Here is a 14,883-nt window from a genome sequence, read left to right as displayed (position 1 = left end):
TGTTTAGCAGAAGGAAGGTAAATACACTTCAATTCAGTACTTCACACTGTTACGTTGCAAATTTATTTGGATCCAAGCCGCAGAACTGACCTTAACAATGAACTACTGAATTGTTCAATAAGTGTAATTAAGAGTTTGAAGTAAGACTAAAAAACACAGTTCTGGTAATATCTAAGGCTTAAAGCTAACTTCATTTAAGTGGTAAACACCATGCTATGAGGATCTCATGCAGAGTAACAAAAACATAATTGGTCACTCACAATTCCTACATTTAAAGGAGTCAAGCTAAACTGATAAGTGGGAAAAAAAGGGAAAAATTAAACCCCTTAACTTCATTTGTTCAGATGCTTTTTAAATGAAATTCTTGTTTGATTGTGACACATTATACTTTGAGCATACAGTGCAAGCTGCACAATATGGAGCATTGATGAGGAGCAGCTTGCCATGGCTTTTGCACCACATACTGTTTAATGGCTTCTACTGCATATTATGACTGGGGACATTAGTGGCCTAATGACCTGTGATCTCATGGTCAAATAGCCTGCAGCATTTGGCTCTAGACTTATTTGTGAAGATTGGTCACTTAGGTAAGGAACTGGAGAGCTAAACTGCTGGCATGACAGCATATTTTGTTAAAAATTATTGCCACGACTCTACACATAGAAAATTTTAATAGAAATAAACAAACTTAAAAAAGACAATTTAGGGCTCAAGATAAAAGGGAAAGGGAGAAATGAGAATATATATCAAAATGAACAAGAAAGAGATAGGGTCACTCTTCATTTCTGGAACACAAAAAAGAATTATAATGTAAAAATAAGAATTTGTGTAACATCTATAATGCCTAAACCAGAGATAGCTGACTTTGTCCTGAATGTATAGGACACTTAAATGAAGTCTCAACTTCTATTTGAAAGAGTTAAGCATTTTCAACTTTATTGTTTAAGATGGCATCAGTTTCATAAAGACCCTCAGCAGTAAATATAACCAGAACAATGGAGATTAAACAAGGTAAAAAAGGTTAGAACATTCCTAAAAGAATATTGTGATGAGGTTACAGACAACAGCTCAGAATTTAAGCATTAAAACATTCTTGAAAGACTCTCGGCAGATTTAAGTGGTGTTTTGGTTTTCACTTTCTTTGTGCAGGACATATTTAGTGCAACTTTTACTGGCATAATCTTTAGCCAATTAAAAAAAAACAAGAGAAGTACCACAGATGAAGCCTGCAATGCTTTTAATTTCATTGTAGAAAAACAATTAATAATAATACATTTAAATTCATAATATACCCAAAATTGAAGTTCAAAATGAATAAGTCTACAAAGTAGAGATAGTAAGAACTGCCATTAGAACATAGAACATAGAACATAGAACATAGAACAGTACAGCACAGAACAGGCCCTTCAGCCCACAATGTTGTGCCGACCATTGATCCTCATGGATGCACCCTCAAATTTCTGTGACCATATGCATGTCCAGCAGTCTCTTAAATGACCCCAATGACCTTGCTTCCACAACTGCTGCTGGCAACGCATTCCATGCTCTCACAACTCTCTGCGTAAAGAACCTGCCTCTGACATCCCCTCTATACTTTCCACCAACCAGCTTAAAACTATGACCCCTCGTGCTAGCCATTTCTGCCCTGGGAAATAGTCTCTGGCTATCGACTCTATCTATGCCTCTCATTATCTTGTATACCTCAATTAGGTCCCCTCTCCTCCTCCTTTTCTCCAATGAAAAGAGACCGAGCTCAGTCAACCTCTCTTCATAAGATAAGCCCTCCAGTCCAGGCAGCATCCTGGTAAACCTCCTCTGAACCCTCTCCAAAGCATCCACATCTTTCCTATAATAGGGCGCCCAGAACTGGACGCAGTATTCCAAGTGCGGTCTAACCAAAGTTTTATAGAGCTGCAACAAGATCTCACGACTCTTAAACTCAATCCCCCTGTTAATGAAAGCCAAAACACCATATGCTTTCTTAACAACCCTGTCCACTTGGGTGGCCATTTTAAGGGATCTATGTATCTGCACACCAAGATCCCTCTGTTCCTCCACGCTGCCAAGAATCCTATCCTTAATCCTGTACTCAGCTTTCAAATTCGACCTTCCAAAATGCATCACCTCGCATTTATCCAGGTTGAACTCCATCTGCCACCTCTCAGCCCATCTCTGCATCCTGTCAATGTCCCGCTGCAGCCTACAACAGCCCTCTACACTGTCAACGACACCTCCGACCTTTGTGTCGTCTGCAAACTTGCTGACCCATCCTTCAATTCCCTCGTCCAAGTCATTAATAAAAATTACAAACAGTAGAGGCCCAAGGACAGAGCCCTGTGGAACCCCACTCACCACTGACTTCCAGGCAGAATATTTTCCTTCTACTACCACTCGCTGTCTTCTGTTGGCCAGCCAATTCTGTATCCAAGCAGCTAAGTTCCCCTGTATCCCATTCCTCCTGACCTTCTGAATGAGCCTTCCATGGGGAACCTTATCAAATGCCTTACTGAAGTCCATATACACCACATCCACAGCTCGACCCTCATCAACCTTCCTAGTCACATCCTCAAAAAACTCGATAAGGTTTGTAAGGCATGACCTACCCCTCACAAAGCCGTGTTGACTGTATTTGATCAAGCCATGCTCTTCCAGATGGTCATAAATCTTATCCCTCAGAATCCTTTCTAACACCTTGCAGACAACAGACGTGAGACTTACCGGTCTATAATTGCCGGGGATTTCCCTATTTCCTTTCTTGAAGAGAGGAATTACATTTGCCTCTCTCCAGTCCTCAGGTACGACTCCAGTGGAGAGCGAGGATGCAAAGATCTTCGCAAGTGGCGAAGCAATTGCATTTCTCGCTTCCCAAAGCAGCCGAGGACAAATCTGATCCGGGCCTGGCGACTTGTCAATCTTAATGTTTGACAAAATTTTCAGTACATCAGCTTCCTCTATCTCTATCCATTCCAGCATGCACACCTGCTCTTCAAAGGTTTCATTCACTACACAGGTCGTTTCTTTCGTAAAGACAGAAGCAAAAAACTCATTTAGGGCTTCCCCTACCTCCTCAGGCTCCACACACAAGTTCCCTATGCTATCCCTGATCGGCCCTACTCTTTCTTTGACCATTCTCTTATTCCTCACGTAAGTGTAAAATGCCTTTGTGTTTTCCCGGATTCCTTCTGCCAAGCCTTTCTCGTGCCATTGCTGGAGAATCTGAGATAACACAGTGTGAAGCTGGATGTACACGGCGGGCCAAGCAACACCAGAGGAGCACGAAAGCTTGACACTTCGGGTCGGGACGCTTCTTCAGAAAAAAAAGGAAGGGTCCTGACCCGAAACGTCAAGCTTTCCTGCTCCTCTGATGCTGCTTGGCCCGCCATGTTCATCCAGCTTCACACTGCGTTATCTATGTCTACAAAGTACTTTTCTTACCTTTAAGCTTAGGATGGTTTACATAAACAACAGATTACGAAGAACAACAATATTTTTCTGGGCAACATGCAAACCTTGAAACATTACTGCATGAGCAAATTGGTCTCAAATCCTACAGATAACTCCCTATCCCTGAATTGTTCGGAGCCAATGTTTAGCTTCACATAAAAGAAAAGAAATTGTGTTAAATTTAATGCATCACATTTAATCCCACATGACATTATGGAAATATCGAAGAATGCTTGAAAATGAACAGACAGCATCATTGTGGCTTGATCCGAAACCAAAATTTTAATTAAGGTTGAAAGCAAACAGTCAAAAATAAATAAAAATGTGAAGTGCAGTGACTATTTATTATTAGTATCAGTATCAACCATGCTCTTAGGTCACTGTAAAACAACAGATAATTAATGAAAAATACAATCATACCTGAATCCTGGTTTGATTTAGATTCCGACAGACTGACAGCAGAGGCATCTCGTGACTGGTCAATCATCCCAATATTAACTTTGTGCTTGTATGGATCTAAGGCACCCAACAGCCCCAAGACACGGATAGCCTATGGAGAAAAATGTGACACCTTCACTGTTAAATAACAAGAAAACTAACTTCGAGAAAAGACAACTCTCATATTTACTTAAAAATAACCAAGAAAACTCTCATATTCACTTGGCAGTTTTTGAAATAGAAATATGTAAACAGAAATCAGGTATTTAGCCTCTAAAGCTTATTTAGAGGGAGATCTTAACCCAATTCCATATGACTTTGCCCATTCTCCTTATTATAAGGCCATAATACATAGAAGCAGAAATTAGGCCATTCGGCACATCAAGTCTGCTCCGCTATTCAATCATGGCTGATAAGTTCCTCGAACCCGTTCTCCTGCTTTCTCCCTATAACCCATGATCCCCTTGATAATCAAGAAGCTATCTACCTCAGTCTTAAATGTACTCAATGACTTGGCCTCCACAGCCTTCACCACTCTCTGGCTGAAGAAGTTTCTCCTTATCTCCGTTCTAAAAGGTCTTCCCTTTACACCTAGGCTGTGCTCTCAGGCTCTAGACTCGCCTACCAATGGAAGCATCTTCCCAACATCCACTCTGTCCAGGCCATTCATTATTCTGTAAGTTTCAAATAGATCCTTCCCTCATTCTTCTAAACTCCAATGAGTATAGACCCAGAGTCCTCAAAAGTTCCTCATATGTTAAGTTTTCCATTCCTGGGACAATTCTCGTGAAGCTCCTCTGAACCCGCTCCAGGGCCAGTACATCCTTCCTGAGATATGGGGCCCAAAACTGAACACAAAACTCCAAATGTGACCTGACCAGAGCCTGATAAAGCCTGAGTAATACATCCCTGCTTCAGTATTCAAGTTTTCTCAACATAAATGCCAGCATTGTACTTGCCTTCCTGCCTACTGACTCAGCCTGCAAGTTTACCTTGAGTGAATCCTGGACTAGAACTTCCAAGTCTGTTTGCACTTCAGACTTCTGAATTTCCTCCCCATTTAGAAACAGAGTTCAAACCTCACCTGCTTTCAGAGATGCGTCATAAAATGCCTGAACAGGTTGATTAGAAATACATCAGCTACTAAAAGCTGTTATGTAGCTGTGTAAATTTAAACTCCTGAACTTAGAGCTGTTGGATGAGGTGAGGAAAGGAAAGGGGAAGACAGCATTCTTTTCCTCTTAACTAGAATGCAACATTTTGTGAAACTGTTGTAATGAGGACCCGAACATTTATGCTGATGTACATATTTATGAATGTGCACATAGGTAGTTCACAAGAAAATTACTTTTCCCATCTTCACTGTCCTTAATTAATTCAAAATTAATTTAAAATACAATACCAAGCTCAAAACAAAACACAATTTAATGTAAACATGGCAATGATGAAGTTGGATAAATCTTTGACAAATGAAGTGACAACAGTGATAAACTTAAATTCTTACTGTGATGTGGGACTGGCTAAATTGACCAGAATAATTCTGTACAGTGCTATGCATTCCTGTGTCTGGAAGTTACAGAGTAATTAAATTGCAGTTACTGCAAGGTACAGAACATTCAACCTGTTCAGAAAAGTAAACATCACTGCTTAAGTTCACACCGAATTCACTTGTAGTTTTGCCCTGGATAATGTGTTAAAAACAATTAATGATCTCTGTATATACGTTTAAGTACAATATATCATGAACATGTAGGCACAGATAGGGGAAAAAATATCAAACTCAAAGCACATGTTTGGAAAATGATCGTTTTTAATGACAAGCAACCTACAAATCATGACCAATGACATGCATAATTGTGAATAGCAGTTCTGAACAGGAGCAAACATTATGAATCCCATTTTTAATTCCTTCCAACTGACTTGAATGGCAATTCAAGATATCCAAAAATCATGTAACAAGGGCAGCAGTTATAAAATGACGGCTTTCGTTAAACTGGAATGCTTTGATGCATTTCTGTAAAAGTTTGAGTTCTCTCTCTGTTGCTAGATTAATTACGTCAGTACTCCTTCTCTTAGATGGAGAAAATAGCAAGGACTCCCATGATTCATCAGAGATATCAGCCAGGTCAGAGTGCAACTGGGAAGAGTGTTCAAATGCTAGCAGTTTAGTGTGGGAATTTAGTCTAGTGGGGGAGGAAGGCAGTGCTCTGTTTTGTTCTGGCCATTTTTGCATGGGGTTGCTTTGTGGTCAAGGTGCTGCTGGTTAGATCTCAGAGCAAGCCTAGATACCAGGCTTTGTTGAGGAGGCCGAGCAGCAACAATACAAGGTTAAGGCAAGACCCTTTCTCCCCGCTAAGGTAAAGGAGCAAAGATGGCAGTCAGTGGAGTGGTATGCTCCTCCTGTCAGCTGTGGAAAATCAGGGAGCAATCGACAGTCCCTGGTGAGTAGGTTTGTAGCAAGTGTGTGTGGCTGCAGTTCCTCTCAGGCTGCATGGGTTAGTTGGAGTTGAAAGCACAGAGGAGCATTCAGGAGGCAGAGAATGTGACGGATAGCTTCAGACAGATGGTCACATAGGTAGATGGGTGACTGCCAGGCAAGGTAGGCAGGTAGTACAGGAATCTCCTGGTAACTCTGTCTCAAACAAGTATGCCATTTTGGATATTGTTGGGGGTGAGGAAGGTTCTCAGGGGAAATTAACAGCAGCAGCCAGGTTTTCGACATTATGACTGCTTCTGCTATAAAGCCAAGTCCAGGTGTACAGTTGTGATAGGGGACTCTCTAGTCAGGAGCACAGACAGGCATTTCTGTGGCTGCAAGCGAGACTCCAGGATTGTGTATTGCCTCCCTGGTTCGAGTCAAGGATATTTCAGAACTTTGCAGCAAATTCTCAAAGGGGAGCATGGACAGCTGCAGGTTGTCATGCACATTGGTAGCAATGACATAAGTGGGAAAAGGGATGTGGTCCTGCAGAGTGAATGTGAGCAGGAAGTTATGAAGCAAGACCTCCAGGTGTCACGTGTATTGAGAGTAGGAATACACGGATAGGGCAGATGAATGCTTGACTGAGGAACCTATGTAGGTGACAGAGTTTGAGATTTTCAGATTATTGGGATCTCCTCTGGGCAGAAGTGACTCGTACAAGAGGGATGGATTGCACCTGAAGTGGAGTGGGAACCAATATTCCGGTGGGAAGATTTGCTGAAGATACTTGGAAAGGTTTAAAACAGTCTGGCTTGGACCCTAAGCAGTGGTGTGACAAGAGAGAATGTTGAGACTGGTACATAAATTAGAGAAAGCAAGTTAAATAGGCAAGGCAGGTGAGGCACGGCAGTGAATAAGGGAAGGCTGATGAATTAAATGGCATTTATTTCAATGCCAGAGGTATGAGAAGTGAGGCAGATGAACTCAGGGCATGGCTAGGAACATGGGACTATTACAGAAACATGACTGAGGGAGGGACAGAACTGACAGATCAATATTGCAGAATATAAATTCTATAGGAAGTAAGGATGGGGGGGGGGCAAGAGAGGACAGGGATTGGCACTTTTGATTAGGGAAAATATCACGCAGTACACAGAGAGAATATTCCTGGGGGATCATCCAGTGAAGCCAAATAAGGGGGTGATCAATTTGATGAGATATCTGCAAGATAGCGGCAGGGGATGATCAAGAGGGAAAAATATACTTGACCTCATCCTTGCCAAACTTCCAATTGCAGTTGCATCTGTCCATGACAATATCAGTAAGAGTGACCATCGCACAGTTGTTACGGAGACTAAGTTCCACCTTCACATTGAGAATAACTTCCACTGTTTGGTGTGGCACTATCACCATGCTCAATGGGACAGAGTTTGCACAGACCTAGCAACTTAAAACTGGACATCCATGAGGCGCTGTGGGCCATCAATAGCAAAAGAATTGTACTCCAACGCAATCTGCAACCTCATGGCTGGCCATAGTCCCCACTCAACCACGACCATCAAGCAAGAGGATTAACCCTGGTTCAATGAAGAGTGCAGGAGGGCAGGCCAGGAGCAGCACCAGGCATACCTGAAGATGAGGTATTAACCTGGTGAAGCCACCAAACAGGGCTACTTGCATGCCAAATAACGAAAACAGCAAGCGATAGACAGAGCTAAGCGATCCCATGACAATAATCAGATCTAAGCTCTGCAGTCCTGGCATATCCAGTTGTGAATGATGGACAATTAAACAACTCACTGGAGGAAGAGGCTCCACAAATCTCCCCATCCTCAATGATGGAAGAGCCCAGCACATCAGTGCAAAAGGTAAGGCTGAAGCATTTGCAGCAATCTTCAGCCAGAAGTTCTCAGTGGATGATCCATCTGGGTCTCCTCCAGTGGTCCCCAGCTTTACAGATACCAGCTTTCAGCCAATTCAATTCACTCCACGTGATATCAAGAAACGGTTGGAGACACAAACTGCAATGGCTACAGGACCTGGCAACATTCCAGCAATAGTACTGAAGACTTGTACTCTAGAACTTGCCGATCTCCTATTCAAGCTGTTCCAGTACAGCTACAACACTGGCATCTATCCGGCCATGTGGAAAACTGCCCAAATATACACACAAAAAGTAGGAGACATCCAAACCAGCCAATTACTGCTCCATCGGTCTACTCTCGATCATCAGTAAAGTGATAGAAGGTGTCATCAACAGGGCTATCAAACAGCACCTGCTCAGCAATACCCTGCTCAGTGATGCCCAGTTTGGATTCCACCAGGGCCATTCAGCTCCTGATCTCATTACTGCCTTGATTCAAACATGGACAAAAGAGCTGAATTCCAGAGGCGAGGTGAGAGTGACAGCACTTGGCATCAATGCTGCATTTGACTGCGTGTGGCATCAAGGAGCCCTTGCAAAACTGGAATCAATGAATACTGGGGGCAAACACTCTGGTGGTTGGAGTTTGACACATAAGAAGATAGTTATGGTTGTTGGAGGTCAATCATCTCAGCTCCAGGACATCTCTGCAGGAGCTCTTCAGGGTAGTGTCCTCAGCCCAACCATCATCAGCGGCTTAATCAATGACCTTCCCTTCATCATAAGGTCAGAAGTGGGGATGTTTCGCTGATGACTGCACAATATTCAGCACCATTCGTGATTCCCCAGATACTGAAGCAGTCCATGTTCAAACGTGACAAGATCTGGACAATATCCAGGCGTGGGCTGACAAGTGGTAAGTGACATTCACACAAATGCCAGACTATGACCATCACCACTAAGAGAAAATCTAACCACCATCCTTTGATATTCAATGCTGGTACCATCACTGAATCCCACACTATCAACATTATGTGGGTTATCACTGACCAGAAACTCAAGTGGACTCACCACAGTGGCTAAAAGAGCAGGCCAGAAACTAGGAATATTGCGGCGGGTAACTCACCTGCTGATTCTCAAAGCCTCCCCACCATTTATAAGGCACAAATCAAGAGTGTGATGGAATACTCCCCACTTGCCTGGATGAATGCAGCCTCAACAACATTCAAGAAGCTTCAACAACATTCATCCAGGACAAAGCAGCCTGCTTTGGCACTATATGCACAAGCATCCACTCCCTCTACCACCAATGCTCAGTAGCAGCAGTGTGCATGATCTACAAGGTGCACTGCAGAAATTCACCAAAGATCCTCAGACAGCTCCTTCCAAACCCATGATTACTTGCAACTAGAAGGACAAGGGCATCAGTCATATGGGAACACCACCACCCCCAAACCACTCACCAGCCTGACTTGGAGATATATTGTTGTTCCTTCACTGTCGCTCAGTCAAAATCCTGGAATTCCCTCCCTAATGGCATTGCGGGTCAACCTACAGCTGGTGGACTGCAGCGGTTCAAGACGGAAGCTCACCACCATCTTCTCAAGGGCAACTAGGGATGGGCAAGAAATGCTGGCCAGCCAGCAACTCCCACAAATAAATAAAAAAACTTATAGGTTCACCCCCATAGTCAGCAGGAAATTGATTTATAGGGAGATCGTAATTAGCTGTCAGAATAATACGGCTGTAATAATAGGGGATTTTAGCTTTCCAAACATAGACTGGGGCTGTTATAGTGTGAAGGGCTTTGATGTGGAGGAATTCATTAAAATGTATTCAGGAAAGCTTTCTCAATCAATATGGGGCAGCCCTACTAAAGAAGTGGCAAAACTTGACCTTCTCTTGGGAAATAACACAGGGCAAGTGACGATGTGTTAATGGGGCAGCCCTTTGAGACCTGTAACTATAATTCTAGTAGTTTTAAAATAGTTATGGAAAAGGATAGGTCAGGTCCACAAGTTAAAGTTCTAAACTGGGGCAAAATCAATTTTGATGACACTAGACTGGAACTTTCAAAAGTTGATTGGGGAGAGGCTGTTCGCAAGTAAAGGGGCGTCTGGCAAGTGGAAGGCTTTCAAAAGTGAGGTAATGAGAATTCAGAGACAGCATATTCCTACTAATGTGAAAGGAAAGGCTGGCAGGAATAGGGAACTCTGAATAATTAGAGATACTGAGGGTCTGGTCATGAAAAAGGAGGAGGCATATTTCAGGTATAGACAGCTGGAATCAAGTGAATCCCTTGAGGAGTGAAGGAGTACATTTAAGAGGAAAATCAGGATGGTAAAAAGAGGATGAGACAGCTTTGGAAGATAACATTAGGAAGAATCCAAAGAGATTCTCTAAGTACATTAAGGGCAAAACAGTAACCAGGGAGAATAGGTACACTTAAAGTTCAACAAGGCCATTTATGTGTGGAACCACAAGAGATGGGTGGGATCCTAAACAAAAAAATTAGCATCTATATTGAGTGTGGAGAAAAACATGGAAGCTAGGAAACTCAGGAAATAAATAAAGATATCTTGAAAAGAGTCCACATTACAGAGGACGTACTGTTGGTATTAAAATGCATAAATCCCTGGGGCCTGATCGTATCCCAGGACATTGTCAGACATTAGGTGAGAAATTGCAGGGCCACTAGCAGAGAAATTTGTTTCATCGACAGCCACAGGTGAGGTGCCAGATGTTGTACCATTATTTAAGAAAGGTTGCAAGGAAAAACCCAGGGAACCAGAGACCGGTGAGCCTGACATCAGTGGTGCTTAAGTTGTTAGAGGGGATTCTGAGACAGGATCTGCATGCTTCTGGAAAGGCAAAGATTGATTAGGGATTTGTAGCATGCCTTTGTGTATGGGAAATCATGTTTCACAAACTCATTTCAGTTTTTGAAGAGGTGACCAAGAAGACAGATGAAGGCAGAACAGTAGATGTTATCTATGTGGACTATAGTCATGTCCTTGACAAGGTTTCACATGGTAGACTGGTTAGCAACATTAGCTCACATGGGGTCCAGGGAGAGCTAGCCAACTGGATAAAAAAATTGGCTTAATGGTAGGAGAAAGAGAGTGGTGGTAGTACTTTGTTGCTCAGACTGGAGGTCTGTGACCTGTGATGTGCTGCAAGGATCGGCAAGGGTCCTCTGTTGTTTGTCATTTATACGAACAATTTGAACGAGAACATGGAATGCATGGTTAGCAATTTTGCAGGTGACACCAAAATTGATGGTATACCGGATAGCGAAGGTTATTCAGGACCACAACAAGATGCTCATCAATTAGGCCAGTGGGCCATGGAAGGCAGATGAAGTTTAATCTACATAGATGCAAGGTGTTGCATTTAAGACATACCAGGGCAGGACTTATGGCAGGGGAGTATTATCGAACAAAGAAACATAGCGACACAGATACATAGTTCCTTGAAAGTGGCATTTAAAAGTGACCTGAGGGGCAACATTTGAACATAGAAGGCGATGCTTATGTGGAAATAAGCTGCCAGAGGAAGTAGCAAAGGCAAGTACAATTATAACAATTAAAGACATGTGGCCAGGTACACGGATAGGCAAGATTTAGTGGGGCGGCGCAATGGCTCAGTGGTTAGCACTGTTGCCTCGCAGTGCCGGGGAGCAGGGTTTGATTCCAGCCTCAGGTGATTGTCAGCATGAAGTCTGCACATTCTCCTTGTATCTGCGTATGTTTCAGCCAGGTGCCCTGATTTCTTCCCACAGTCTGAAGTTGTGCAGGTTAGCTGGATTGGCCATGCTAAATTACCCACAATGTTCAGGGATATGGAGGTTAGGTGCATCAGCTATGGGAAATGCAGGGTTATAGGGATAGAGTAGGGGGATAGGTCTGGCTGGGATGCTCTTGGGTGGGGTGAGTGGACTTGCTGGGTCCAATGGCCTGTTCCCATATACTGTGAGGATTCTACAGTGGGATGTGGGCTAAATGCAGGCAAGTGGGGCTAGTTCAGTTTAGAAGGACTAACTGCATTGACAAACTTGGCCAAAAGGTCTGTTTCGGTCTGTGTGACTTTGTCCCTTCAATAGTTCTGCTTGATTTTCAGTTTCTTATCAACAGACCTATGCTTAAATGCTTCAAACACATCTAAATTAATTTCTGTCTTAGGCATGTGTTTCTATTAAAATGATACTTCAATATCCTATGCTTTATTCATTGCAAAATATGAAATTTCAAGTGGTTGCAGGTTTTACAAATTTGAAAACTCTACTCTCCCTTACTCTCCGCCACCCATCTGATCGCACTGACCCTGACAAGAGTATAATCCTATGGGATTCAGCAGTCTCCCAGCACCTTCTATAAGAAGAATATTATTGAATAGGAGAGGGTTCAGAAAAGATTTATTAGGATGTTGCTGGGAATTGAGGGTTTGAGTTAAAAAAAATAGGCTGGATAAGCTGCAACGTTTATCTCTGGAGCGTAAGAGATTGAGGAGTGACCTCACACAGCTTTATAAAATTATGAAGGGCACATATAAGATGAATGGTAAGGGTCTTTTCCCTAGGGTGGGAGGGAGTTCAAAACTAGGGGGCATGTTTTTAAGGTGAGAGGAGAAAGTTACAAAAACGACACAAAGAGCAATTTTTGTTTAAACAGAGAGTGGTCAGTGTGTGGAATGAACTGCCAAAGGAAGTGTTGGATGCAGGTACAGTTACAACATTGAAAAGACATATGGATAAGTACATTAATAGGTTAAGATTTGGAAGAATGTGGGCCAAATGCAGGCAAGTGGGACTAGTTCAGTTTGGGAAATTTGGTCAGCATGGATTTCTTGCACCAAAGGGTGTCTGTGTCCATGCCGTATGACTCTATGGCTACTGTTTGACTGATCACTCTTTCCTTCAAGTCTAAACTGGAATCTCTGGCAGGCCACATAAGGAAGCTCAATCTTGTCCTCCTTTAGAATGCACACATCTGCAATTTTCAACACGGGTGCTTGGATAATGATGAGTTGGAGGAATTGAGGCTGATTTCTACCCTCGCTACCTCCAGAGATTTGAACAAACCTACTGCTGCTCTGCCTCAGATCAGTCAGCTCCGTACAAAGCAAGAATCAAATTTCAAACTCTCAGCTCCTATAGCTCAACACTACATCAAGTCATGATTTCATGCTGAGTTATCGATGGAACCTCTGCTTTTAAAGTCGAAAAACTGAAGCAAGTTCTCAGACACAACTAACATAACGAACGAGTTATTATACAACTGACAGTTAACTTTGTAGTTTAAATCCAAAACAGCAACAAGACATTCATTTTTCAAATGTGGATCCATAATTTATAGATGGAACACTGCTAAAGTAGTTTTCTTGGCTTGCCTTGGACGGGCAATGGCCCAAATTGATAGTTTACACATTCATAAACTGATCGATTTGTTAGGGATGCTTCACTTGTTTGATATATTGTGTTTGCCTACTTTACAAGAGGTCCTCTAAATAGTGTATAAAGAATGATGTTTGTGCAGTTCCAGAAATTTAGTGCAATTATGTGGGTGCAGCATTCAATGGATTTTCTGGGAACCAGCTACTCTATTGGTTCTTGTTCAGCAGCTAAAGTGTCAGTAATCAAAGTTATGTAATCGAAGTACTCAGACTGAGATTTTGCTGACCATATGTTAAGGAGCAGATCTGTTTGCAGCAAATTGTTATTTTCACACAACTTTTACAAATTAATGTTGATTCATTCACCTATGCCTTATATAGATTAAACTATACAGTCAACCGCTCCCAACATCATTATTCACTACAGATGGATAGTTACAGATTTTCTACATACTGAAGTGTTTAGTGGTGGTGCAAGTAATTGTCTGGGGTTGCTTAGAGGCTGTGAGATGGGAAATAAAGAAATCAATTAGGTATTCTGTGTGTTGCTTTCATGTATCTGCTAGATGTTGATTTAAGATTGGGACCAAGGACCAGGTAACATACCTACTGATCACACTCAAATTCTGGAGATGATAGAAACATTAGGGCAGAAGTAGGGCTTTTGACCCATCAAGTCTGCTTCACTATTCAGTTAGATTATGGCTGATCATCCACCTCAGAATCAGTTTCCCTTATTAACTCCATATTCCTTGCAGCTCTCCTGCAAATCTTTGTTCTTTCTGCGGGCCTCCAAGGCCTGTGTACAACAGCAACTTCTGGAACCGGACATTAATTCTTTAAGTAGCATAGCACATCAATCACTATGAACAGACTCTTGGAGCAGCCATGTGCTTGAGCTGTTTAACTTAGAAGGAACATTGAGTCTTTCATGTAGTTAGCCTCCAGAAATCTATCAGATACTGTCTGAACATATTCAAATAATTGAAGTTCCACAGCTCTCTGAGGCAGAAAATTCCAAAAGTTACCAAGTGAAGTGTTAAGAAATTCGTCCTCTTTTGAGTTTTAAATGACCTAACCTTTATTCTAAGACCAAGCTCCATAAATCTAGAATCAACAACCAAGTGAACCACACTATCTAAGTCCACTTATCAAATCCTGTGAATTTCAAAACAATTGTCCCTTCATTTTATATGGATGTAGACAACACAGGTCTAATTTCCTCAATGTGCTTCATGGCATGTATTGTTTTCAGGAGGGAGAGGACTGAAACACACAAATAATGAAAGAATCTACACTATGGAAAATCTAGGTCATGATGTGG

General features: G+C 42.2%; 1 protein-coding gene across 4 annotated transcripts in view; it reads right to left on the bottom strand.

Annotated features, from left to right (window-relative positions):
- mtor (mechanistic target of rapamycin kinase) overlaps positions 1–14,883 on the bottom strand; it is a 366,257-nt gene that overhangs the window by 261,540 nt on the left and 89,834 nt on the right. For all 4 annotated transcript variants that reach the window (XM_048561203.2, XM_048561201.2, XM_048561202.2 and 1 more), the window contains one exon: positions 3,865–3,994. In XM_048561203.2, the coding sequence (XP_048417160.1) occupies positions 3,865–3,994 (130 nt within the window). The remainder of the gene's footprint in view (positions 1–3,864; positions 3,995–14,883) is intronic.

Source organism: Stegostoma tigrinum, chromosome 28, assembly GCF_030684315.1.
Source record: "Stegostoma tigrinum isolate sSteTig4 chromosome 28, sSteTig4.hap1, whole genome shotgun sequence".
NCBI lineage: Eukaryota > Metazoa > Chordata > Chondrichthyes > Orectolobiformes > Stegostomatidae > Stegostoma > Stegostoma tigrinum.
The sequence above is the reverse complement of the archived record's forward strand: the minus strand, read 5'-3'. Positions and strand labels throughout refer to the sequence as shown.